Source organism: Gopherus evgoodei, chromosome 7, assembly GCF_007399415.2.
Source record: "Gopherus evgoodei ecotype Sinaloan lineage chromosome 7, rGopEvg1_v1.p, whole genome shotgun sequence".
Classification (NCBI taxonomy): domain Eukaryota; kingdom Metazoa; phylum Chordata; order Testudines; family Testudinidae; genus Gopherus; species Gopherus evgoodei.
Genome location: NC_044328.1, coordinates 59022837 through 59050599, shown reverse-complemented (window position 1 = coordinate 59050599; position 27763 = coordinate 59022837). Strand labels below are relative to the sequence as shown.

At 39.9% G+C, this 27763-nt stretch overlaps 2 protein-coding genes across 9 annotated transcripts; one reads left to right on the top strand and one right to left on the bottom strand.

The window, feature by feature from the left end:
- Window positions 1-394: 394 nt before the first annotated feature.
- On the bottom strand, window positions 395-18694 carry LOC115655295 (DPY30 domain-containing protein 1-like). 7 transcript variants are annotated; one of them, XM_030570581.1, is made up of 7 exons: window positions 18444-18463; window positions 16521-16621; window positions 13616-13771; window positions 13380-13502; window positions 4602-4700; window positions 3423-3524; window positions 397-1899 (listed from the first exon to the last, which is right to left on the bottom strand). In XM_030570581.1, the coding sequence occupies exons 3-7, from the start codon at window positions 13760-13762 to the stop codon at window positions 1834-1836; spliced, it is 537 nt and encodes a 178-aa protein (XP_030426441.1). In that variant the 5' UTR covers window positions 13763-13771; window positions 16521-16621; window positions 18444-18463; the 3' UTR covers window positions 397-1833. The 7 variants fall into 7 exon arrangements, with proteins under 7 accessions (XP_030426445.1, XP_030426441.1, XP_030426440.1 ...); XM_030570580.1 differs by lacking the exon at window positions 18444-18463 and adding an exon at window positions 18013-18158 and having other exon boundaries at window positions 16492-16621; XM_030570579.1 differs by lacking the exon at window positions 18444-18463 and adding an exon at window positions 18013-18157.
- A 2097-nt stretch (window positions 18695-20791) lies between these two features.
- Window positions 20792-26314, top strand: LOC115655296 (DPY30 domain-containing protein 1-like). 2 transcript variants are annotated; one of them, XM_030570587.1, is made up of 4 exons: window positions 20792-21179; window positions 21295-21417; window positions 24030-24138; window positions 25492-26314. In XM_030570587.1, the coding sequence occupies exons 1-3, from the start codon at window positions 21033-21035 to the stop codon at window positions 24135-24137; spliced, it is 378 nt and encodes a 125-aa protein (XP_030426447.1). In that variant the 5' UTR covers window positions 20792-21032; the 3' UTR covers window position 24138; window positions 25492-26314. The 2 variants fall into 2 exon arrangements, with proteins under 2 accessions (XP_030426447.1, XP_030426448.1); XM_030570588.1 differs by lacking the exon at window positions 25492-26314 and adding an exon at window positions 24890-25338.
- Window positions 26315-27763: the final 1449 nt, after the last annotated feature.

The window sequence follows — 27763 nt, the reverse complement described above, 5'->3', positions numbered from 1 at the left end:
ATGCATTTAACCTATCAGCCCCATGCCACTTTCCAGCATGAAATTAAAGCATGATTCAAAGCCATTGGGAATCTTTCTGTTGACTTTAAGAGATGGAAACAAAGACACTAATGCACTGAAGTGAGGAATCAATAGCAGAGAGTGCACAAGGAGCAAAGATTTTCTTGGAGAATTTCATTATGAATCGATAGTGTTAAATCACGACATTTTGGCAGGTTTCTGCTCAGTGCCAGCTTTAGCATATGAACAGAGCAAGTCAAACTGGACAGAAAAATATTTATTGCATGACTGACCTTTGCCTGTAGGGTCTACATATTTTCTATCTTATAAAGGGCAGAAGAAATCATAGAACAAGCTTTAGCACAGATTAATTATCAAACTGCTAAGCTATCCCAAAATCTCTCTCTCATCCCAAAACACAAAAATATCAATTAAAGAAACCATATACTGAATTTGTAATGGAGTAATATTTTATTATATATTGTTGATCTTAACTGAATGTTGATTGCTCAACTAATCTGTGCTGATACAAGACACGGAGGTGGAAAGAAACATTTTTATTTTATAACCAAGAGGCATCTAGTTTCTCAGTTCATTCTGGTATCCTTTCCAGACAAGTCAGTGTCTATTTAGAGCACGCAAGTTAACACTTGACAATCAGCAACAACGCACCATCATTTCCTTGTTAAAAGTAATCTGATTAAGAACAGAAGAAGCCATTTGGATAAAACTTAACCAATCAAATATCCAGCTCAAACTCAAAACAAATTTGAATGTTGTAAAGATCTTATAGTTTGTTTTTTAAATGGACACATCAGCACTTGCTCGGTTCAACTGGGAATATAAGTAATGAAATATAGAAAAAAATACCATAATTGTGGAATTTTTGGCCAGGAGAAAACCAGAAAGTTTTGGAAATCTCTTTGGTCAGGAAATCAGGCTAAGTTCAGCATCCGAAGAAGTGGGCTGTAGCCCACGAAAGCTTATGCTCAAATAAATTTGTTAGTCTCTAAGGTGCCACAAGTACTCCTGTTCTTTTTGCGGATACAGACTAACACGGCTGCTACTCTGAAACCTTCAGATATGATGTTTCTGATGCCTATTTGAAGTGAACTTCAAAACCTTTTGAGGTTTGCCCATTACTAACAAGAATTCATCAGATAACAATTGTAATTTAATATTCTACATAGCACCTTTCATTTGAAAGCGTTTTGGACTTTATCCTACAAAGTATGGAGTACTGCAGCCTACAGACAGCAAAGCACTTAAGTATCTGTAAAATTTTCAATACATGAGTAACCCCATTGATCCTAGAGAACTCAGATCAAGACCTTTATTATAAACAGTGTACATACAGGAATCATTTCTTCCACTAACGAAATGCAAGTAGTTCTGGATGGAAGCAGTAACAAATCTAATAAATGAAAAGAGGAGAATTTTTGGACAATGACATCAGGATGAATCCTTAAGGTTACTTCTAGAGCTTTAATATTTAATATTCATGAAGGCCAGTCAGGATATTAAGTTTTGCGATATTTGTCTGAAAGTTAACTACATGGAATTCAGTGTATCCCTTCAGAATAAATTGTTTCTCCTGGTTCCATTGAATCTAGGTACAGTATTTACAACTTGATGCATAGAACACTAAATGAATTAGTAATCAGTAGGAAGTCAAATCAGTTTTTCCCAAAATTTGAATGATTTTTATTTTTACGATAGTTGCCTTAAATTAGCTGCCTTAAAACATTTTGTTATCTAACTCTCAAACCCCCAGGTGTCATTGATAAATTCATTCCATACATTAAATACACAATTACAGTAAGTCACTAAACTTCAGGAATCGACTTTCATATCAGTTGGGATTTCTTCCTCTGATTCAGCCGTGAGATTCAGTGCAGCCTAAGACCAAAAAAAAAGGAAAAAGAATTACCAGTATTAACAGAAACTGGTAAAAAATGCTACAAAGCAAAGCAAACAGAAACAGTGTTTAGATAACCTTCAGCATGACTATGCATTCTCCTATTCAGTGAAATAACACTTTAGTTTTTATTCCCCTCTACCATCAACAAGTAAGACTGTATAGAGACAAATATCCTGATTCCCAAGCTAACAAAGGGCACTAAAAGGTGCAAGTGTATACAATACTGTACAAATATTGATCTGGTCCCACCATTTTTATGTAAAACTCACTGACAATATCTTTCCAGAATGCAAAAAGAATGTGTCATCACCAGACTAATGCTTATACAACTGTGAACCTAATTTATATGCCTAAAACTGGGTAATTACATAGGTGAATGGCTACACACATAATTACTACTTATTTGTATATTTCATTATCCAATTTGCATGTGAAAATGCAGTAGTAACTACACACCAAATATGCCTGCAATTGCATGCATATGCTTACATGAGCTTAATTGTGAAAACTTGACTTCAAATGTATTCTTAGATACATTAAAAATAAGAGCCACTGTAAAACATATGTAAAATAACAGGCTATCACAGCCAAAACATGTTAACAAAAATTCCTCATGCAATGTAAAATCAAAGCTGAAATTACATTATTGACAGTAAAATAATATGGGCAAGATAACTTAATGAATTTCAAAGAAAAAAAATTCTGGCAACAGCATACTGGAACTACAGTCTTTACCAGTATCTTGAGTTACACAATCATTTCAAACAAAATATATTCTGTTACTTGAAAACAATGTATTTCAAAAATGTTGAATTGAAAAGTGGGATCTAACACATTCTTTTGACCATCAAGATATATGTAACTGGATAGATTTCATTTCTAGTAGCTGGCCCAAGAGGTATTGTTATACACGCTGCAATGCCTTGCACAAGTCAAAATCTGATTCACGTTCCCTCACTTCCCTATAGTGACAGATTCAAGGAGTATTGTGAGGACTGTGTGCTTTAGCACACCGGGAAAAGAAAGAGCCTCTAATTACTCTCAAGATTCACCACCAGTTGATTAAATTAGCACTTATCATAGCCATATGATCACAGAGGCAAAGGGAGGTAGCTGCTCCCCTGGGAATATTGAAACTTTCATTTGGAAAACGCGCTGAATGTACAAAGTTTGAAATTTAAGGATTTCCTTTACCACATTGGCTCCATCACCGTTTTCCTCAACTGCTGAAATGGATACAGCTGGGGGAAAATGAGGCAGGGCAAGAGAGTTCCTCTAATCAACTCATCCTTGACTGTGGGAATGGCCTGTGGGGGCCACTGGCAGACAACAACCAGAGAGAGCATTCCAAAGCTCTCTTCAGAAGGTCTGGAGAATATGGCCTAAATACTCTTTTTTAGGCCATAATGGAAGTGCTGACACAGCCTTAACTGTATAGGCATCAGTAGGGACAGAAAAATCTCTATACAGGGATTACTTAGCCTTTTTTTTTCGTACTTACGTCAGATTGCCCACTCTCATCTATCTCCTCAACTCGAGTCAAATTAGGGGCTCCATATTTATCTGTAAGCTCTGCTAATGTCCTTGATTTATCCCCCGGTTCCTACAATTGAATTACAAAGCTTACTGTGAGTTATTAGTAATTCTGTTAATTTTGTCATAAATATATTTAAGAACTCTGAAGATATGTTAAAGAACCTTAGTATGCACTAAACTAATGAAAATAAACAGATTCCATAGATTAGAGATTTATGGTAACAAAGCCCTGGCATAAATAAATTAAGTGTGAAAAAGGTCTATGTATTATCGTTAGGGCTATTAGTTGTTATTAGAGGAGTTTGAACAACTTTAGGTTTTCATGTAGTACCTTTTCTCTATCTCACTTTTATAAAGTGTGATATTTAGAGTGATACATTGTCAATATTTTAACAAAATGATTTGAGAAAAATATTCTCCTTTAGATTGTGATGAACCCCATATACTGGAGGCTAGTCTATACTTAAAAGTTTTACCAATATAATCATGTCAGTTGGGGTGTTGGTTTTTTTTTAAAGCTGTATGTAGACAAAGATATACCAGCAGAAAGATCCCTTATGACAGTATAATTTATTTTGCCTCACAAGCCAGAATAAGCTATATTGGTATAAACACTTCTATACTAGTATAAGTGCATCCACAGCAGGAAGGTTTACTGCGTTAGCTACACCATAGCTAAATCAACAAAACTGTTAGTGCAGACAAACCCTAAGTGTGTTTGCATTTACAAATAGGATGAGTGCAGAAGTTATTCACTTGTGTTCCCATTTAAACAAAAACACTGTCATACTCACAACTAAGGAAGACTGCAGCACCACTAAGCAAACAAATGTATACTAAGCTGCACTCTGAAACCATTTATACTTGGTTATGAAAAATATGCTGAAGAGACTGACAGTACAGCCCAGTGTGTAACTCGGGAAATTTGAAATGAAGCTGCAGGGCTAAACATGCATTCCAGAAATGTTCTTTCACAGATTTTGACATTTTTGTCAAATGTCCATAGGCTAAAAGCATACATACACAATTCCTGCGCTGACCAGAGAGGATGTTTGATATCTAAGCATGGATCTTGGAAAGGCTGGTTGGTGATCTGTGACATTATCTAATTATTATTATTATTATTAATGGAACTTTGTCAGACCTTTTCAGCTTTTTGCTGCAAGGACAGCTCTGCTGCTTTCTCTTTCTCTACCCTTTCGAGTTCCAGCTGAGCCTCCTCATGTTCTCGTTCCAGTTGAGCCTGCAGCCATTTTATGGAAGCAATATAACATGGAAAAATTGAGAAAAAAAAGCAAACTACAGTAGGCTGACCTATGTTGGTGTTAAAGTTTGCAAAGCAGAGGTTTTATATATGTACTTTTTTTCAAGAGACAAGATGATGACGTAATATCTTTTATTGGACCAACTTCTGTTGGTGAAAGAGATAAGCTTTTGAGCTTACACACCTCTTCTTCAGGTCTGCAAACTATTCACAGTGTTACAACTACACCTCTACCCCAACATAACGTGATCTGATATAACATGGGTTCGCATATAGTGTGGTAACCCTGGGGCTCCGGCGGCGGGACTCGGGAAGCGCTTTAAAGGGCCCGAGGCTCCAGCTGCTGTGGGGAGCGCCGGACTCTTTAAATCATCGGCACTGGGCCCTATAAATCACTGCAGCATCGGAGCGGCAGCATCAGGGCTTGGCCAGTGATTTAAAGGGCCTGGGTTCCCCGCAGCGGCCGGAGTCCGGGGCTCTTTAAATCACCACTGGAGCCCTGCCACTGCTACCCCGGGGCTGCAGCAGTGAGGCTCAGCTGGCGATTTAAAGGGCCCAGGGCTCCAGCTGCTGCGGGGAGCCCCTGGCCCTTTAAATCACCATCGGAGCCCTACCACCGCCACCCTGGGGCTCCAGCAACAGGGCTCAGGTGGCGATTTAAAGGGCCTACAGCTCCCCGCGGCCAGAGCCTTGGGCTCTTTAAATCACTGCTGGAGCCCTGCTACCGCTACCCTGATATAACGGGGTTTCACCTATAATGCGGTAGGGTTTTTGGCTCCCAAGAACCGCGTTATATCGGGATAGAGGTGTAAATACAAGATGGAACAGATTGTTTAGCATAAGTAGTTAACATATGTCAAGGGAGCTTAAATTCATAACTAGACACTAAAAATCATGGACTGAATAGAGACACTAGATTTATGGCTTATTACAATGATCACCCACTAGCAACCCCCCATGTTTGTTTTCTCCCCACATCTAGAGGGGTGTTAATGGACCACTTCACCTTAAATAGTCCCTTGAAGTATGTGTTAACTACTTATGCTAAACAATCTGTCCCATCTTTATGGCTCATCGTTTCCAGTTTTTATTTTATTTATTTTTTCCTGGGCATGTATCGGTGTTTATTACTATAACAACACAAACCGCTGAAAATTGGTGCAAAAACTTTTACTAATTTTTCTGGGTAAATACTGGGATTTATTTTGGTGGACGGAAGGACAGGAGGAAAAAGCATTCAACAGATTAATGCTTTTGTGAACGGAATTCAATGTGGTTTGCTGCAGAACTAAAACAGAACTCAAAATACAATGCCAGCTCTGAGTTCAAGAAAACAATATATCGCTAATCCCCAAATAAAGCTTTTCATTTGAATAAGCAGTTTACTGTTGTAGACTTAAAACTGTTAGACTATAAATATTTACGTTTAATAACTGGACCCAATATTTTAAAATATTTATAAACACCCATTGTGAGGTCCTTCAGTGTAATTTCCAAAACTCCTGAGTAGCGTAGGCTTGCAGCAATTTTTTTAAGCAGTCTTTTCCTACAGTCTTGGATGTAGCTGAATTTCAAAAATACTCTCTCCACAACAGCTGAGCCAGGAGAGACACTGAGGATGCAAGAGACAGCACAGCTCAAAGTTGGACAGTCAGTGTGGTGGATTTTCCAGAATTCAAGAGGAGTGATGGAGTGGTTGTCTGTGGAAGGCACTGCCATATAGACACTTTCCAGTTTTGTATTTTCTTCATTAGAAGCCACAAAAAGGGAGATTATACAGGCATACTCTTTACATTTATCAGCTGAGGCCACACTTTTACGATGAGGGTCAAACAGCACAATGACTTTCCAGAATGATAAGATTCTCTCTGAAATGCTGCAGGGGACATATTGCGAGCATCAGGGGACGTATTGCGAGCTTCCCACTTCTTTGACAGCTCTTCGTAAAAACTTTTGAAAGCTTTTGCAAGGTGGTCCTCCTGTACAGTGACTGGCAAAATAGACATGAAAAAAATTGTTTTTTTTCTGGAATCTCTCCAGATGTGCTTTTTTGAGAAAGTTAACCAGAATGCCAGACACCTCTGTATTAGACAGCTGTTAAAGAAGTGGATTTCAATTTCTTCTGTGCTTCATGTAGCGACTGAAGTGTTTCAATCAGGAATTAGAGTTTTGTACAAAGGCTTTGCCTAATTTCTTACATAGCTGCTTGAGATTTCAGCTTTTTGTCTTTTCCACTGTTGAACTCTTTGTGATCTAAAAGTTGCATTAATACACCTATTTCCTTCTGAACTCTCTGTGCAGCCAAATACAGACTAAACCATCTTGTCAGTACAACTGGAACTGAAATGCTGCATTCAAGTGCGATCTTTTCGCAAACATCATAGAAGATTTTTTTTATCTGAATGCTTGAAAACTGCACTGGCATCTATTATGGAATTTTTTAAATCAGCCATTTTGGGAACCCCTGTTGCATGAGAGACAGCAATGTGCAGTAGTGAGCTGGGCAAGACAAACAGAGCAATTTAGGTTTTTCATTCAGCTTTACATCTTATGTTAACTTCACGCAGTAAGAAGCTGACTCAGAATTCACTGTAGCTGAAATCCTTCCAGATAAGTGCATATTCGTTTAAAGTTTTACTGACACCTGCTGCAACTGTTTGACTGCTGACTTTACAAACTACGATCTGCCAAAATGAGTGCAGGCTTCTCCAAAACAAAATGAAAAATGAAAACAAAATCACGAGGATTAGCCGGTTGAGAACATCAGGCAATTCGTCAAAAATCAAAGAACTAACTATATTTCCAGTCAACCTCCCTTTAATTTTGTTGGTCACATCATTCTCCTCCAGATATTTCTTGGTCATATGGATTGAATTTGGCAAAGATTTTTCTGCTGGACAGAAATTTCATACAAAGTCCTCCAAAGGACCTCAGCAAGGCTTAGCAGCGGCCCTGAAAAGCAGAGGGCATGTACAAATTCTCTTATTACATCGTTTTGATCTTGCTCTTTCTGCCATACTCGGACAAATGCTGATTCCAATGTTTGCTTGTTTCTATTTTCACCTTCTTGTTTTAGTCTTATGTGTCATTTGCTCTCCAGATGTTCTTTAATCCAGTTGGCCTGAGTGTCAACTATGATGCCACAGCATTTGCAGCACATACACTCAACTTCATCCTTTTCTCCTATTTTGTTTATTTTAAAACTTTTGAACACTTCCTTGTGTTCTGAATCATATTCTGATTTTTGTTTTCATCCCATTTTAGTGAGTCAAATCTTTAAACCGTTATCTAACAGCCTGAAATGGGTACATGGTGGGTGTGTGATTCATCAGGACGTTCAGATGTGCATGCACTTCAGAGCTTGCATGTAAGCCTGTTTGTTTATTGTGTGCATCTTCTAGACTAATATATAGCCTTACTTCAACAGGCAGCTTTGAATATACACACAAACTAATATATTATCATAATATATATATCTCATGCAATGTACTGTATTTTCCTAATAAAACATGCTATTTTTATATGTTTGAATTATACAGAAAAAAAAGAAATATTACTTTTTGAAAATACCAGAGATTTTTTCAGTAAAAACTGGTTTAAACTGAAAATGAAGGGGCTTATCCATCTTGTATTTAGCTGTGACATTCTGGTTAAGTTTCCTAGACCTGAAGATGAGCTCTATGTAAGCTTGAAAGCTTGTCTCTCTCACCAGTATAAGTCGGTTCAATGAAAGATATTATCTCACCCACCTCATCTCTCTAATATCCTGGAACTGACATGGCACAACAACGCTGCATACTTTTTCTTCACCATTTACAATGTATTTTATGCTTGAAAACATAAACATACAATAACTGAAATAATAAGAAGTTTAGATTTGTTGAAATATCAGGTGATTCAACAATCTTATCAGTTGTGGACCAGAATGGAGAGCAAAGTCTTTTAATTGTCAAAGGGAAAACGGAATAGACAATTGAAGACCTTACCCTTGCATACATCCCTCACACACTCTCATTAAAGGTCAAATCCAATGTCCATTTGAAGACAACTAGAACTCACAAGAATTTAAGACCCAGATTTTTAAAGGTGTTTTAGGTGCTACTGCATTTAGCGTTGCAATGTCTAACTAATTTAGGTGGCTAAATCTCATTTCAAAAGGGATTTAAGCACATAGGAGCCAAAATCTCATTGACAGTCTAAGTGGTTTAGGTTGCTAAATGTCTAATCTGTCTTGAAAATGAGATTTAGGCCCCTAAATCAGTTAGCTGTTGCAATGTTGAACGAATGAATGTCTGCATACCTTTAAAAATCTGGGCCTAAGGTCTTTGCTGCCATCATATGTCAAAAACTACATAATTTAAGTATATATAATGTTTTTTATTCATTAACACTTATGCTGGAGAACCAAATGCTGACAGCAAAAATCTTGTTTTATTTGCTGTAATATTTTGTGAAAATATATTAATAAACATGACCACTAAGTCCAAAAGTGGCATTCAGATTCTCTTTGGCCATATGCAGTCATGTAGAGCACATGCATGTTCCCAGAGGTAGTCACTCAAAACTGTGACCCACTCACAACCAATCCCTTGAAAAATGTGACTTTTCTGTGACAAAGCTGAGGGGAAAATTCATAATAAATAACTTATTTGATTAATTTAGCCTTTTCTTTCTTTGTGAGCCACATGCAGATATAACATCATATATTCATCTGTATTAATTATTTGAAATCATTCAGCAAATAATTCGGTTTTCAAATTCTTAAATTGTAAATTAAAAAGTATAAAAACATACAATATGCAATTCATGCTATAACTTATACAACTAAACTAATGAGAGCAGCACGAGTTTAAAATTGTATATTTGATTGTCATATGCTTAGATTACACTGTTATGGTTAATTATGTAAGCAATCCCAATCTGGGAATGGCAACAGTACCATATGATATACACATGGGGCCATTTCAGACACTGCTCATTCAAACAGGTGGCTTTTGGTCATTGGGGGCAGAGGTCTGCTCTACTAAGGCCAACTAGAAATGTGAGTGTAGTCTTTACTTTTCATGTTTCAGTTCTATAGAATGGTTATATGCTGAAATAGCTCTACTGTGATGATAAATTGAGACATATGAAGAATCAGGACATCTCCTTAGACCATGGTATCCCACACCACAGATTTTCCCTTCTTTTATTTAACAGGAAACCTCCATCCACTAATCCCGACTCTTTCCACAAACACACAATATCTGGATACATTCACTATTACCTTCCCTTCCCACATGCAGATGTTAGAGCAGAGCAGTTGGGCAAAGTAACATGAAGAAGGTTACACATTAAGGCAGACATGCAAGTGGGGCCCAGTCAAATAATTGTGCAGTGGTTCCCTAGGTTTGCTTGAAGCTGCGCTTGTATGTAACTAACTAACACAGTATGAATTATGCAATTTATACTCAAATATACATCCTAAACATGTATTCTAAAAATATTGAAACATTCACTTTGCATGAACACTCATAACAGAAATGCTCAAATGCTCACATAACATTTGTTGAAAGCAAACATGACAAAAATGCACACATGATCAAATCAAAATTCAACATCCAATTCAAACAAATATTTGCAACAAAACAAAACAAAAAATTCTCACCTCTAAACTCCACATAGGATAGGAGGCTACATCACAGATCAGGGAACCACAGTGGCTGTGCTCCATGATCAGAGAATGGCAACCACTTTTAAAGTTGTGTGTGTGTGTAAATTACACATCTGTTGATTGTCTGCCACAATATAGGGAGCAGTCAACATCTACTGAGTACACGTACCACGTGCATGGAGAGTAAGGCTGTCAAGCAATTAAAAAAATAATTGCGATTAATCGTGCTTTTAAACAATCATAAAATACATTTATTAAAATATTTTTGGAAGTTTTCTACATTTTCAAGTATATTGATTTCAATTAAAATACATAATACAAAGTGTACAGTGCTCATTTTATATTTATTTTTATTTCAAATATTTGCACTATAAAAAACGAAAGAAATAGTATTTTTCAATTCACCCAATATAAATACTGTAGTGCAATCTCTTTATCATGAAAGTTGAACTTACAAATGTAGAATTACATAAAAAAATAACTGCACTCAAAAATAAAGCAATGTAAAACTTTAAAGCCTAGAAAGTCCACTCAGTCTTACTTCCTATTCAGCCAATTGCTCAGACAAACAAGTTTGTTTACATTTGCAGGAGAAAATACTGCCCGCTTCTTGTTTACAATGTCACCTGAAAGTGAGAACAAGGGTTCATATGGCACTGTTGTAGCCAGCATTGCAAGATATTTACGGGCCAGATGTGGGAAGATTCATATGTCTCTTCATGCTTTGACCACCATTCCAAAGGACATGCATCCATGTTGATGACCGCTTTTGCTCAATAATGATCCAAAACAGTGAGGACCAATGCATGTTCATTTTCATTGTTTGAGTCAGATGCTACCAGCAGAAGGTTGATTTTCTTTTTTGGTGATTTGGGTTCTGTAGTTTCTGCATCGGAGTGCTGCTCTTTTAAAACTTCTGAAAGCATCTTCCACACCTTGTCCCTCTCAGATTTTGGAAGGCACTTCAGATTTTAAAATGTTGGGTCAAGTTCTGTAGCTATCTTTAGAAATCTCATATTGGTATCTTATTTATGTTCTGTCAAATCTGCAGTGTAAGTATTCTTAAAATGAACATATGCTGGGTCATCATTTGAGACTGATATAACATGAAATATATGGCAGACTGCAGGTAAAACACAGACCAGCAGACATACAATTCTCCCCCAAGGAATTCAGTCACAAATTTAATTAACCCACTATTTTTTTAACAAGTGTCATCAGCATGGAAGTATATTTTCTTGAATGGTAGCCAAAGCAATTAGAGGCATACAAATGGTTAGCATATCTGGCATGTAAATAACTTGCAACTCCAGCTACAAAAGTGCCATGCAAACACTTGTTCTCACTTTCAGGTGACGTAAATAAGAAGCAGGCAGCATTATCTTCTGTAAATGTAAACAAACTTGTCTGTCTTAGCAGTTGGCTGAACAAGAAGTAGGTCTGAGAGGACTTGTAAACTCTAATGTTTTACATAGCTTTGTTTTTGAGTGCAGTTATGTAGTAAAAAAAATCTACATTTGTAAATTGCACTTTCATGATAAAGATATTGTACTACAGTACTTGCATGAGGTGAATTGAAAAATACTATTTGTTTATCATTTTTACAGTGCAGATATTTGTAATCAAGAATAATATGAAGTGAACACTGTACACTTTGTATTCTTTGTTGTAATTGAAATCAATATATTTGAAAATGTAGAAAAATACCCAAAAATATTTAATAAATTTCAATTGGTATTCTATTATGGTTTAACAGTACAATTAAAACTGCAATTAATCACAATTAATTTTTTAATAGCAATTAATATTTTTGAGTTAATTGCATGAGTTAACTGCAATTGACCGCCCTAATTGACAGGCAACTATGCATAGTGAACGCGAGCACTTGTTATGCCAATTGTAAGTTAGTGATGCTTAGAGAAACCTTAGATTGGGTATTCTGTGCCTCAGGGTTCTGCATTATTTAAGGAGATCATACTGCAAAGTCAGTTTCCTTGCTTAGCCACTTCCATGTTCTGGATGGTCATGTCACTTATTATTTGGCACAGATACTTTATGCAAGTCACATCATAGTGCTTTTATGTTATGCTATTGTAACACTATTATACAGACATATGCAATATGTCAACCATAAGATACATATCTAGGCTTGTACCAGTGTTATGAGTTAGGCTGTGAGTCAGTCGTGGAGGTCACCGAAGTCATGGATTGTGTGACTTTCAGGGACCTCTATGACTTCTGCAGCGGCTGGTGCAACTGGCCCGGGGGCCGCCTGAAGAGCTCAGGCAGCCCCTGGGCCAGCCACACAAGCTGCTGCTGGAGCAGTCTCTGGCCACCACCTGCCTCCCCCAACAGCAGCAGGCGTTTGGGTGTGGGAAGGGGCTCAGGGCTGGGCGTTGGCATGTGGGAGGAGTGAGGGCTCTGGCCAGCTCTTACCTCAGGGTGCTCCCTGGAAGTGGTAACATGTCTCTCCCTTAGCTCATAGTCGGAGGCACGCGAAGGCGGCTCTATATGTTGCCTTCACCCACAGGCACCACCCTCGCAACTCCCACTGGCCACATTTCCCAGCCAATGGGTGCTGCGGAGCCAGCACTTGTGGAGCAGGCAGAGCGCGGAGCTCCCTGGCCACCCCTGAGCCAAGGGACAGCTACAGAGCCATGCGGAACCAGGTAGGGAGCCTGCCAACCCCGCCAAACCTCCTCCCCCACCCAGCACCAGCAAGGATCCCAGGCCACGCGGCCCCCACCACTGAGCACCCACAGCACTACTGGGCTGCCCCCTCATCCTTCCATCCCCCCATCGCACCCAAGATTTAGTCAGGGGTATATAGTACAAGTCATGGACAGGTCACGGACATGAATTTTTGCTTACTCCCTCTGATCTGTCCATGACTTTTACTAAATATACCCGTGAGTAAACTTAGCCTCAGTTATGAGGTGTCAATGCCATAGTATTATCTGCTAGACATTTTAATTATTTTTATTATTTACTATATTTTGCCATACTTGTTGCTCCTCTGCAAGTTTCTGCTGGATCATGAGTTCTTCTTCCTTCATTTTTTCTAACATTTCTAGTTCTTTCAGTGCCTCCTCACGCTCTTGCTCAAGTTCTGCCCTCTCCTGCTTCCTCTGTCATTGCAAGATATTGACAAATTAGAAAAAAGATTAACTAATATTGGCTATATTCTCATTAAAGTTTGTGAAAGAGTAACAGTAATCATTTTAAATGCAGAGAGATCCACCTGTTGTTCTTCATCTAAATTTCTCCTGTATTTGTAAATCCAGTATGCCAGGTACTCTATTGGGTCTATGGGCCGATGCTCTACCACTTCTGCAAGTCCCTTTGCCAAGCATATTCCTAGGCATCTCTTGAGGTATTCAGACTCCATTCACACCTCCTGAAAAATGTAAAGGAAGCAGACACTAAACAGTGATTCCCCATTTAAACTAAAATATATTTTAAGAATTACTGACTAGACCGTATCAAATAGTTTAGCCAATGAAGTCAGCCCTTTTTTTGTGAATGCTCTGTGAAGAGGTTGTGCATTGTATTAAAGACAGTGTTATCTAGTTCACAAGGCACTAGGTTAAGAGTCAGAATTCACAGTTCTGCCGTGACCTGCTGGATAACTTTGGAAAAGGTAATTTGTGTTGATTCCCATCTCAGGGCTGGTCTACACTACGGGGGAAAATCGATCTTAGATACCCAACTTCAGCTACGTTATTCACGTAGCTGAAGTCGAAGTATCTAAGATCGAATTACTCACCGTCCTCACGGCGCGGGATCGATGTCCGCGGCTCCCCCTGTCGATTACGCAACTCCGTTCAGGTCAGTGGAGTTACGGAATCGATATAAGCGCGTTCGGGGACTGATATATCGCGTCTAGATGAGACGCGATATATCGATCCCTGAGCAATCGATTGCTACCCGCCGATACGGCAGGTAGTGAAGATGTACCCTTACTCCTTTGTCCATCTTGCCTATTTAGACTGCAAGCTCTTCAAGGCACAAACTTTCTCTCACTGTGTGAACAATGTCTAGCAACAGGGGTCCCAATCTGAGTTGGGAGTCTATAGGCACTGCAGTATTACTAATAATAAATACTAATTTGCTCATTTTTTACAAGTGTTCAATACTTTGTGCACGAACATTTTATCACAGAGTTTTTGAGATGGTTGCAATTAATATTTGCTATACATACTTTATGACCTAGTCATGTAAATCACATGCTATTGTGTCCGCTCCCTGATCAGATGGCCTAAACTTTATAAACTGGAATTCCCTTTTTTGTTCACAAATTATCTGTGAATATTTGTGTCAGACTAATGTGAGAGTAATTAAAACAGCTTTGCAAAATGACTATGAGAGTAGTTCCCATACAAATACTCTCATAAATAGATTTGTTCATGCTAGGATTTGACAGATTTAGCTTCCAGAAAGAATTCTTGTGAATAAAAGCTTGTTCTTCTGTGGCTAGGTGAATAAAAGTCATGAATACAATCAAAACAAATTTGTAGGTTATATCCATAAAAATCTTCATTAATGCTGCGTTACTGACAAAGAGCATACACACATCTGATGTATTTTAATCAGAAAATGAAATGGACATGCACTTTCTGAAATAAATAATCTATATTATATGCCAGTATAGTATGATTTGAATAAAGCAAGAGACATCCCAGTCCTGTGCCTAACCACAAGACCATCCTTCCTACAAACAAATAACATCTTTAATTTACAAACAAGCCTAGGCAGACCCTGGAAGTTGGTATGAACTTACACTGCCTAAGAAAGTACTTCACCTCAACTTTAGACAACTTTGGCTTTGCCAAGAGTGCCAATCTGCTAGATATTTTGAGAAAAACCATCATTCATAGAGCATTTTTCTCAACAATGATTTACAGTGATTATTCATGAATTTGGCTTTTAATTTCCTCAGAATCTTAGACCCTCTGTCTTCTAACTATATTTGAAACATATTAAGAGCAGATCAGATGAGGCTTGCTCTTGCTCCCATTGAAGTCAAAATCTCTGATTCTCCGCTCATTCAGTTTGTAAAATAATATTTTACATAATATACTTCCCAGGATACGTTTGTTCTCCAGTCTAGTGAAGCACCAGCATTGTCCATAGTTATACAGATAGTGAAATAATAAAAACAAGCTTTAAAGTTTATTCTTACTGTATTCTGTTTATGTAAGGCCAGATTCCAATATCTTACTTACGTTGAGTATAACCTTTCTCCACAAAAAAGTCCTATTGAGGTAAATGGGACTACTTGTTGAGTAAAATATTACTCAGTTTAATTAAGAGTACTAGAATCTATGTTGTACCAATTTCTTTACAGTGTTATAACTTCTTGAAGGACATATCATTTCAGTTGTTTTAAACGTTTTAACAATCTTTCTAACTAAATTACATTTAAGGAAACAACAAACTCTCTTAAACATGGCTCACTGTCAATTAGTTTTATAGAACTTCAGATGGTGATGCACAATGATATATATATAACTCATCAGTTCAGAGAGAATTTATTACAATATGTACAGCATAGCCTGTACAAGGAACCATACCTCTTTTACACCTGCCTGTATGTATCCAAAATAGAGAGCACAATTCTACTCCATTTGTTTCAAAATGTAATTTCCTTGAAGCATTAGTTGCTTAACATAGTTTAGGAAATATTCACATATCTCCAGTTACAATAGTATATGATCACTACAGCTTTCCTTATAGTGCTAAATTCTATTAGCTCTTCTCAAATAATCCCAATTAGCTATTTTCTGTCCCTAAATAGACACTTCACTGAATTCAATGTGGATTCCAAAGGAACCTAGAAGCTACTTAGAATTTAAATTATTTCTGTATATGATCTATTTAAGAAGAAGAAAACAGACCTATCTAAAGGCAAGTCACAAACGCAGGAAGGAGAACTTGTTTCTTGACACAAGTGAGATCAGAAACATCACAGACTATTTACCTTCCTTCTGGTCTCTTGCACAGATTCCCCTTTAGTATGCTTCCTGTTAAGTTCAAATCTTACTTTCTGGCACACTGGCATGTATCAGTGTTTTGTCACAATGCACCTTCATAGAATGCACATCTGAACACAGTTACCTCCTGAAAGTTCTCTAGTTTCCTCTCACCTCAAAGGATTCTGCAACCCACTCTTCAAATATATTTACATTCTTGGCATGGTTTGTACACTTTCTATTTGGGATGCTTGATTTTCTTGTTTAAACCATTTCTACAACAAAAGAATACTTAGGTATGAGACAAGTATAAATAGCATAAAGGACTTCATTTAGGGGCATATGTCTCATCTCTGCTACTCATGAGATTAAAAATATATTGACTCCAAATGCAGGTTTTGTTTTCCTACAGCCTCACGTCAGCTAAGTTTTAAGCATGTGTATAAGTGTTTGTATGATCAGGACCCAATATATTAGCACTACTACAATACTGTTATACAATATAATAATGATATGACTATAACAATGATAATACTAACATCCTTGTTTTGGGATTTGTGTGTGAACACTGACTGAATATTGCTTATTGTCAGTACAGTATTGAAATCACAGTCTGTTTAGTATACGATTCCCAACGCTTTGGAAGTAATAAAAGATCACAGAAAAAAATAATAGTTTGAATACACTTTCATTTTTAGTGTTAAACTTAGAACTTAAAATACATTTTTTGCTATCATCTGCAAAATAAGTTTTTTCTGAACCTTTTAGTAAGCACTGGCCCTTTACATACAGTTGAAGTAGAGGGTCAAACTGGAAAGCAGAAAATATATCAAGTGTAAAGAATATTTCTAATTTAGATACAAGAATAATAGCTCCCTTACAAATACTTAAGCACCATAACAATGTAAAAGACCTAGTCAACATTTTATTTAGGCCAGGAGTGTTCACAGTGCAATCTGTGGTGCGCTAAAACCTAATTTAGGATTGTTCTCTCTGTATAAACAAAGAATGAGAACAAAAAGGTTCATCTGTCAGTTTTTAATACTGGTGAATGGAGAGGAAAAACAACTCTTTCCAGGAAAGTGAAAATGCAACCAAAATTATGGTTGCGTGTATTTGTATTTTGATTTTCAACAGTTGTAGCACCATCTAGCTTGGGCTACATCAGTGGTGTTCAATCTGTGGAGGCGGAGGGGTGTCCACAGATTATGCCTAAAATTTCCAAAGGGGTCCACACCTCTATCTGAAATGTTTAGGGGTCCACAAATGAAGTAAGGTTGAAAACCACTGGTTTAGATGATTTGTTATGAACACTATGACCCTGCTGGGAGACCCAGGACCAGTAGCTGCGGTTAGTGCATTGTTGCTATAAACGGACTGGAGGCGGTCTGGGAACGGGCGCGCGCTGAGAAGGTCCCGCAGACGCACGGGAGGCCCATCGGCAGGGCAGAGCCACCCGCACGGGACCCCGGCCATTGCGTCCCCTGCCGGCAGCTCCCCCGCAAGAGGGGAAACCAATTTGAAAGGTTCCCCCGCGCCCCGGCGCCGCGCACAGACCAGATTCACTGGAGCGGAGCCGGACTGGGGATCAGGCCCGAGCTCAGGCCCCCACCCCAGTTCCCGGGGGAGGGGGGCGCGACCCCCAGCCGCGGCCGGGGAGCCCTACCGGGCGCGTTGGCCAAGCAGCAGTGCAGCGCGAGCCACCGAACCGTGCGCGCGTGATGAGTAAACGGGACTCGGCGGACCAACGAGCGTTCAGTGTAGGGAAGGGCCGTTGCTCCGACGCTCCGAGGAGCGCGCAGCCGCAGAAGACACCCCCGCAGCGCGCGAAGTGGGAGCGTCCTGTCGCTAGGCAGCCGCCCGCGTGACCCGGGCGGTAGGATTGGTGGTGGGGCTGGTGCGGGGGCTGTCACGTAAGTAAGGTGGCGGGGTTAACCCCCTCGGGGCTGGGCACTGGCAGAACATCGGCCCGGCCTGAGGGCAGCTCGCCTTGGAGAGCCGGGCACGGTGGGATCCCGGCGTGTGGGCCGGAGCCGGGGCGCGGCGGTGCCTGGCTCTGGGGGACCCGATCGTGGGCTGCGGCATCGCAGCGGGCACCTGGTGGCGTCAGCTCCGGGCAGGCAGCCTGGCTGGGGTGGGAGTGATGTGGGGCCCCAGCCTGCAGCACGGCTCGGGAGCCGGTCACCCTGCGTACAAAGGACTGTCCCGCCCCTTTGACTGATCGTTACACAACAGAAACCTCCGCTCCTTTAACTCTGTAATACCAGAGGCTGCTCATTGCGGTACTTACCCATGGGGGAGGTAAAGAACCGCTGGTCTGTTCCTGAGAGGACACGCTAACCTCAGTAAGCGGGGCAGTAGGGGGGCCCACTCAAACAGACGCCAGCGTACAAGACTTACTCCTGGTGGAATTCTGCGCCAAAAAATAAAAATGATGTGCAGTGTTTTAAAATTCTGCATATTTTATTTGTCAAAATAACAGTATAATCACACCAGTTTTAATTATTATTGGTCATTTTTTTCAAAATATCTGTCACCAAGTATGTCTGTGACAATACAGACAAGAAAAAAAGATTCAGGAAATGTTTTTTGACAAATAGATTCCTTACTAGGCATGTTAATATAGAACTGAGTAATAATTCATTTAAACTACAATTCAGAACTATATTTACCATACCCCTCAGAAGCAAAGGCTTGGAGGACTCAGAGGTAATGGAGGAGCTGGGGGAGTAAATTGCTGGGAAAGAGCCAGGGTGTGAACTTGGAGGGTTGTGGGAATGGGTGGGAAATGAGGGTATGGGTAGGGAAAGTTTGTTTTTGAAGGATTTTGAGGGGCAGGTAGGATTGTTAGGGAGCTTCCCCCCTCCAGACCCTGGCTGACCCCTAGCATCTCCCATTCAGTCCAGCACATCTGCTCCTGTCCCCATGTGTTCCCACACTCCCTGTCCACGTGTCCCTCTGCCCCCCACTCAGTCTCCCCATCCCCATGTGGCTCTGCACCCTCTTCCTCTGTCCCCAAGTGTCTCTGTGTCCCCCACCTAGCCACTCTCTTGTCTCTATGTAGCTCTGCACCCCTTCCCCCATCACAATGTGGCCCTGCACCTCCCTCCTCCCTGTGGCCCTGTGCCTCCACTCCCATTCAACCCCTGCCCCAGTCTGTCCTCCCCAGCTAGCCCTTATGAGCCCCTGTCTGACACCACCCCACAGCAACCCATGCTGTCTGTCTCCCCCTGTCTCATAATGTGGCCTGACAGGCTCTGCAAAGAACAGGCTGTTTGTCTTCCCCAGCTGGCTGGGAGCTGCTGCTACTGTTCTTACACGACAGCACCCTCTTGTGGGCGAAAGTTGGAACTTCAGGAACATTTCAGTAGAAGCTTTTTTCTGCATAAAAAAATAAAAGTATGCACAGCTTAGTAATTATGCGCACACACAGTAGTACAGAATTCCCCCAGGAGTAAAGACTCAGTGTGAGGCCCGGTCTACACTAGGAATGTACATCACTATAGCTAAGTCTCTCAACGGTGTGAAAAATCCACCCCCCTGAGAAATATAGCTATACCGACCTAATCCCTGATGTAGACAGCACTAGGTCAATGGAAGAATTGTTCCATCAACCTAGCTACAACCTCTCAGGGATGTGGATTACCTACACAAATGGAAAAATCCCTCCTCATTGGTTTAGGTAGTGTCTACACTGACACATTATAGAGTTGTGCCGTTGTAGTATTTAAATATAGACATACTGTTAAGCTTTGCCTATGCTAGCACTTTTGTCAGAAAAACTTATGTTTGTCAAGGGTGTGAAAAAACATCCCCCTGACCAACATAAGTTTCACCGACAAAAGAGCTGGTGTGGACTGCCATGGCTACCGCCGCTTGGTGGGGGTGGTTTAATTATGCTGGCAGGAGAACTTTCTTCCGCTGGCATAGAGCAGCTATATAGGAGACCTTATATCGGAGCAGCTGCAGTGGTACAGCTGTGCCGCTGTAAGGTCCATAGTGTAGACATAGCCTTAGTACTTACTCTCATAATTGCCCTATACTGTCACTGCATTGTCAGTTTCTTATCGCTTACACTTTCTTCTGTAAAAGCCACTTATGCTGTCTAGATTAGCCTGGAAGCTTCTTTATAAATCCAACATTTTGTACTCTTTTTTGTGAAAAATGAAAACTAAGACTATTGCATGTGGTTCAGTGCCGTGCAGATTGTGCTAGTTAGGGCTATACTGCAGATCCAGTAGGAATAAAACAATACTTAAGGAGTAATATTTTACCAAGATCGATACAGAATTTAATTAGAAGTGCAATATAGGGACTTTAACTTCTAGAGAACCAAGATAGTAGTAACCAAAAGTGGTTACCAACGGATGTTTTTCCAACAGGCTATGTGAAATGAGTTGCTGGTATCAGTATAGTGATATTCATCTCACAAAACCAACAACTCAGTTGCCACGTTTCTTAGTTGTGTCATTCAAGAATGTATTGGCCATTAAGGCTGAATTATTCCCTTACTACCAGAAATCGTTCCCCATGTCAGGGTTCAGATGTATCACCAAGGCAATGTAAACAGATTTGTATGACCACCAATGTCCATATGAAACCTCTTGTTAGTGCACATGTTCTCACTCAATAATGTCTAAAACATTTCAGTTAATATATTGGTGCAGCACTTGGTAGAAGATAAGAATGGATACAGAGTACCTCAAGAAATGCATAGGAAAATGCTTAGCTGAGGGACTTGCAGAGGTGGCAGAGCATCGGCCAGCAGACCCAATTAATTATCTGGCATACTGGCTTTACAAATACAAGAAAAATTTAAATAAAGAAGAAGAGGTGAATTTCTTTTCATTTTTAAAAAAAATCCTTTTTGACATTTAATCCCAACATGGCTGATTTTAGTTTCCATATTTTGTCATTGGTCAACGTCATAATTTTTCTGCAATGCTAGAGGAAGGTAGAGAGGGATCAGCTGATACGAGATCGTGCAAAGGCCCTGATAGAACTGGAAATGGTACAAAAACTGAAAGCAGAAGAGCTCCTGATCAAGCAGAAAACTGAAGCACGTTATCAGGTCTGGCTGAATTTAATATTGTGTACTACATTTTAAAACTGAAATCTTATTATCTTTACATGCTTAAGAAAATTGAATCTTAATAAAAACTATTTAACACACAGCATTCTTAATCTAATAATGCAATAGTTTTCATCTAATTTTTTTTTAATATTAAAAAATTAAGCCTCACAATTCTCCTGTAATTAGCATAGATAGGTAAATAATTTTTATCCCTATTTTACAGACAAGAGATAAGGAATTCTCACAGCGTCCCCAGTTACCTGCCTAAGAGGGAAATTTAGATTATAATCCAACAGCTCATATTTATATTCTTCGTCCTTGCAATGTCCAGGCTTACTCATATTGTCAGTTCCCTATCCGCTGTGTCACAAGTCATAAAAGCAGTTTGTCTACACTGGGAAATCTTTTCTAAACATTGGTAACATTGGTCCTGTTTCATCAGTGGTAGACACATTAGAAGTTCTAGTATAAAGAGACTGCCAGCATTTTGAATACCATGTCAAAATCACAGCTGACAACATTTATGGATGATTCAAAGATTGGCAGAGTGGTAATGATGAGGAAGACAGGGCATTCATGCAGAGAGATCTGCATCACTTTGTAAACTGGGCCTATTCAAACAAAATGCATTTTAATACAGCCAGCTGCAAAGTTATACATCTAGGACCAAATAATTTAGGGCAGCAATTCTCAGACTGTGGGTCGAGACCCCAAAGTGAGTCATCGTGTTTTAATGGGGTTGCCAGGGCTGGTGTTCAACTTGCTGAAGCCAAAGTCAGAGCCCCGCCACCCAGGGCTGAAGCCAAAGCCTGAGTGCTTCATCCTTGGTTCAGCAGGGATCAGGCTTCAACTTCAGCTTTGGTGGCAGGGCTCAGGTTACAGCTCCCCTGCCCAGGGCCAAAGCCCTCAAGCTTTGGCTTCGGCCCCACTCCAGGAAGGCAGGGCTTGGGCTTCAGTCCCTCTTCCTGGGTGATGGGGCTCTGACTTTGGCTTCAGCAAGTTGAACACCAGCCCTGGCAACCCCATTAAAACACGATGACTCACTTTGGGGTCTCGACCCACAGTCTGAGAATTGCTGCCCTAAGTTATTTGGTCCTAGATGTATAACTTTGCAGCTGGCTGTATTAAAATGCATTTGTTTGACTGTTGTCAGAAGGGGGTCGCAGTGCAGTGAAGTTTGAGAAACCCTGATTTAGGCTATACCTACAGAATGGTGAACTGTATCCCGGGAAGCAGTGACTCTGAAAAGGATTCAGAGGTTACAGTCCATGAGCAACTCAACATGAGCTCCCAGTGCAATGCTGTGGCAAAATGGGCCAATGTAATCCTTGGAAGTATAAATGAGAGTATTGAGAAGGAATAGGGAGGTGATTTTTACCTCTGTATGAGGCATTTGTGTGCCAGATATGGCAACCCTGCATACATTTCTGGTGCCCATATTTTAAAAAGAATGTTGCAAAATTGAAGAGAGTGTAAAAAAAAGCCACAACAATGATTTGAGGGCTTGAGAAAATGCTTTACAGTGAGAGATTTAAAGGGTGCGATCTGTTTAGCTTATCAAAAAGACTTAGGCTATGTCTATGATAGCTCTTTTGTCGGTAAAACTTTTGTCGTTCAAGGGTGTGAAAAAAACACAATCCTGACCGACATAAATATCACTGACAATAGCTCTGATGTGAACAGCTCTCCCATCAGATCAGATTAGGAAGCCTTCTGTCAATCTAATTATGTCAGTGTCTACACTACAGCCTTCCTCCCACCAATGCCCTACTACTCAAACATAATAACTCCACCTCCATGAGAGGTGTAAGGCTTATGTTGGTGTAAATTCAGTAGTTCTCAATTTTTTGTACTGGTGACCCCTTTCACGTAGCAAGCCTCTGAGTGCAATCCCCCTGTTATAAATTAAAAACACTTTTTGTATATATTTAACACCATTATAAATGCTGGATGCTAAGCAGGGTTTAGAGTGGAGGCTGATGGCTCGCCACACCCTATGTAATAACCTCGAGGCCTCCTGAGGGGTCCCTACCCCCAGTTTGAGAACCCCTGGTGTAGTTAGAGTGACATAGCATCTATGTAGACAGTGTTCCTTATATTAAATGTCTTGTCAATGTCACACCTGTGAAATTGACAAGAAAGCTGGGCAGATGGAGCCCAGCTACCCCCTGGTCCCTGGGAGAGCCGGGCTGCTGAATCCTGCTCCTGGCAGACCCCATTCCCAGCCGGGAACCAGGGCGAGAGGAGGAGGCAGCTTCGGACTCCACTCTCATCTGTGAGCTGAGGTGAGAAACCCGAGCTCCTCTCTTCCCCCCTCCTCCTTCAGGTGAGGATGTGCACCACCGACCCAAGGACAGTAGTGTGGACACACAGCCACCACAGTAATTACTGTGGTGATGCAAGTCAACCTAATATAGGTCGACTTAGGTTTGTAATGGAGACATACCCTTACTGTTAAAAGATATAGAAAAATATTCGGTATAGGGCTAATCCTGCTCCCACTGCAGTTGATGGCAAAACCTCATTGTCTTAACTGGGAAGGAGATAAAACATGTAGTCTGTCTGTTTCTCTTTTTGTTTGTTTGAATCAAATGTAACTTTTACCTTAGAAGATAATTATTGAACAGTATCCAAGAAAGATGACAGCAGAACTGACCAACAAGTCTGGAACGTCTAATTTGGCAACGGTTGTAGAGGATGATGAGACTATTATTTAGAGTAAGTATTATACCTAGCAATACAAATAATGTCGAAACAGTTTTTCTCACCACATGTGCTGAAAAGTCTTATTGGCTCCATTTATACGTACTACAGTTAACGTTTCTTCGGACTCAACCTGCTTTGAAAAGTGGGTTGATATAAAGCACTAGAAAAGCACCAATCTTTAGTCAAATATAGAATGACTTCAGCAAACTCTTTTTTATGTAAATAAATTTGTGTTTTAGATATAACGTGATTTGTCCGTAAAAATGTTTTTCTATAAAACAAGAAAACTTATTGCAACAAACAAGTAAAAAGACAATCAATTTTAAATCTGCCAGGGAAACAATATGCTGGAAATGTGCTGCTTTTTCAGTTCAGTTAAGGAATAGAATTTATCATAGTTTTGCTATTTGTGGGACTTACATTATGAACCAGTTTTTAAAAAGAAAATATTCCTGGAAGAATTTTAATGTGAGAAAACCCAGTTAAACTTGAATAAAAGCCACATACTTAACAAAAAAAATTACAAAGGTAATTTAAGTTTTGCAGCCAAGTATCTGTGTGTCTTTTTAAGTAATTTTGTGCCGTAGCCTGATTAAAGCTAGGAATTTCCAAAGTAAGGTAGTCTGACTCTATGTCCCTATCTATTAATTGCCTAGCTCATATTCACACACACCCCTGAACCTTGTCACTGCAGTGTAGGCTCTTTGTGAACATCAGTAGTTCTGTTGCAGGTGGAGGGCTAATGATATGCCTTTTTAAACAGGAGCGATACCTTATGAGTGTAACAAAATTGTAGTTTGAAGCAGAAGCCATAGCATGAAACATATGGCAAAAATCAACACCTGGGACCGTGGACTAATCTCTTAAGTCACTGCCATGGATGGTATCTACACTCACAGATGTATGTCTCTAGTTGGTGGTCAGAAGAAGTTAAGGGAGGGAAAACCTGACCTTAAATAGAATCTATACACCTTCATCCAAAAAAAATGGAATATGTATTCAAAAAGCACACAGCTATATAAGAGTGAGAAAACAAGGGTTGAAAATCAAATTATATATTGCCAAATGAAGAACAACCATAGTTTGCGATTGAGTGGATAATATTATGTGAATAGAAAAGAAACTGGATAAATGTACTGCATACTGACAAAATAAACTCATGTACACTGATTGGCTGTGAACTAGAGTTCCTTGTGCAACAAAATTTATCTGTTGGAGTCATGAAGGTACCTCTCCAGAGCGTATCAGAAATTAAAGATGCAAATAAGATGTTTGCTGTGTTTTTAAAAAGCAACAAACTGTTCTAGCTTAATGTTAACCTCTGCAATTCACTGTCACAAGAAGTTCCTTCTCCCATCTAATCAGAGAAGCTGCTTGAGTCCCACAATCCTGCTGACATTAGAAGCATTTCCTGTTTCCATCTTTCAAGGGAGCTGGATAGTTACAGTGAAAATAAATGGAGAAAATCTTGGACTTACAAGAGGATCGTGCAGAATCCATTCCTTTCCTCCTCTCTGAAAACAAAAGCAACCTATTCTTCGGGTTTTTCTTTTTCTTTCCTGTCTCACTCTGAAATATTTACAGGAGAATAACATATGGGAAAGGTTTTTAAATAGTAAATGCATTAAGTTTTAATTTCAGCACATGAATGAAAACTTTATTTTATTAAGTTTAAAGTGATAAGAACAACAAATTTCTTGTTATACTTGTTATGAAACAATAAGAAAGTTGTAGCATTAGGTAAAAGCCTAGAAGATGAAGGCAAAAGGGTGGTAATATTGGTGCCCTGGGAAAGGGGTATATGGCTAGTGGGTGAAGTCACTTGTCATTGAATATTGAAGAGAGATCAGTGAATGAAGTTATAGACTATTAGGTAGAGGGGGACTTGGTTTGCTAAAATTCATAAATGTCAGATGTCCTGTCCACATTTTAAAAACATGGCTAAATAAAGCTGGCTGGCTAGCTCAACTTTCTTTGTCTTCACAGTGTTGAATTCACAAGGTAATTGTTTCTAACTGTGCAAAATGGAATAGTTGATATTTAATACTGTAAATGAGTGATTAATGTTTATTGATTACCAAACATCATTTATCTGACTCAACATACCTAATATGAAAGAAGGACAAGGTGCATGAGGCAATATCTTTTATTGGACCAATGGTTGGTGAGAGAGACATGGTTTTGATCCAGAGAGGTCTTCTTCAGGTCTGGGGGCAGGTGTACATTTAAAACACTGCATTGGCGCAGCTGTGCCACTGTAGCACTTAAATGAAGATGCTCCTATGCTGACAGGAGAGTGAGTCAGCATAGTTAATCCATCTCCACAAAAGGCAGTAGCTATGTCGATGGGCGAATCCCTCCCGCTGACACAGTGCTGTCTACAACGGGTCAGGTCGGTATAACTACATTGCTCAGGAGTTTGGATTATACTACTGATATAGTTATACTGATATAAGTGTGTAGTGTAGACATGGCCTGGCAAAGGTACTCTCAGAGGGCAAGTCTACACTACAAAATTAAGTCGACATAAATTAGGTCGATGTACAGCCACCGCCATAATTAAATTGCTTTTTCATATCCACACTACACTCCTTGTTACAGCGGTGCGCATCCTCACCAGGAGGCCTGGTACCTGTTTAACTGTCAGTGTGGGGCACTGTGGGAAAGCTTCTGAAAGGCATCAACAGTTGCTGTAAACAATGCAGTGTCTACATTGACACTGGATTGACCTGTCAACCTAAGCCTCTTAAGGAGGTGGAGTTAAGTCGGTGTAGTAGGGGAGTTATATTGGTTGGAGCTACATTTTAATATAAATGCTTACAGAGTTAGGTCAACATAACCTAACTCTGTAGTGTAAACCAGGCCAGAGTCATAGCACAATTGCAAGGTGGAATAAATAGTTTAGTGTAAGTAGTTAGCACATATTGTAAGGGATCATTCTAGAGTGACCCGGTAACACCCCTGCAGTCATAGGACACAAAGAGGGAGTTAATGGGTTATAGATTGTTGTAATAAGCCATAAATCCAGTGTCTCTATTCAGTCCATGATTTTTAGTGCCTAGTAAAGTTATGAATTTAAGCTCCCTGCCTTGTCTTTTGAAAGTCTTTTGAGGATGAGAACTGATAGGTGAGAAAGAGAGTGATCACTTTGTGAAAAATGTTTATCCACAGGTGATAGGGTGTTTTGTCTTATCATTTTCCTTGTGAGTTCATTCGAGAGCATGGTGATTGTCTGGTTTCACCTGCATAGTTACTGTTGGGGCATTTAGTGCACTGTATGAGGTTTACCACGTTATGATAGGCATGTGTAGGATCCATGGATCTTCAAAGGTGTGTTGTGGCGAGTGTTGACCATTGTAGCAGTGGAGATATGTCTGCAGGTTTTACATCTGTTGTGCTGGCAAGGTCTGGTGCCACTTTGAGTTGGTGTGTTCTTTTCTGTGGGGTGCTGGCTCCTGATAAGCTTGAAGAGGTTGGGGGTTGTTTGGAAGCCAGAAGTGGAGACTCAGAAAAGATTTATTTCAGGATGGGGTCCCTATCAAGTATGCTTGTAGTTGTTTGATGAGACCCCGTTAGGGATTCCAGTGTGGTGTGACAGGCGACAACTAGGTTTGTGGTCAGAGGGGGGTTTATTTCT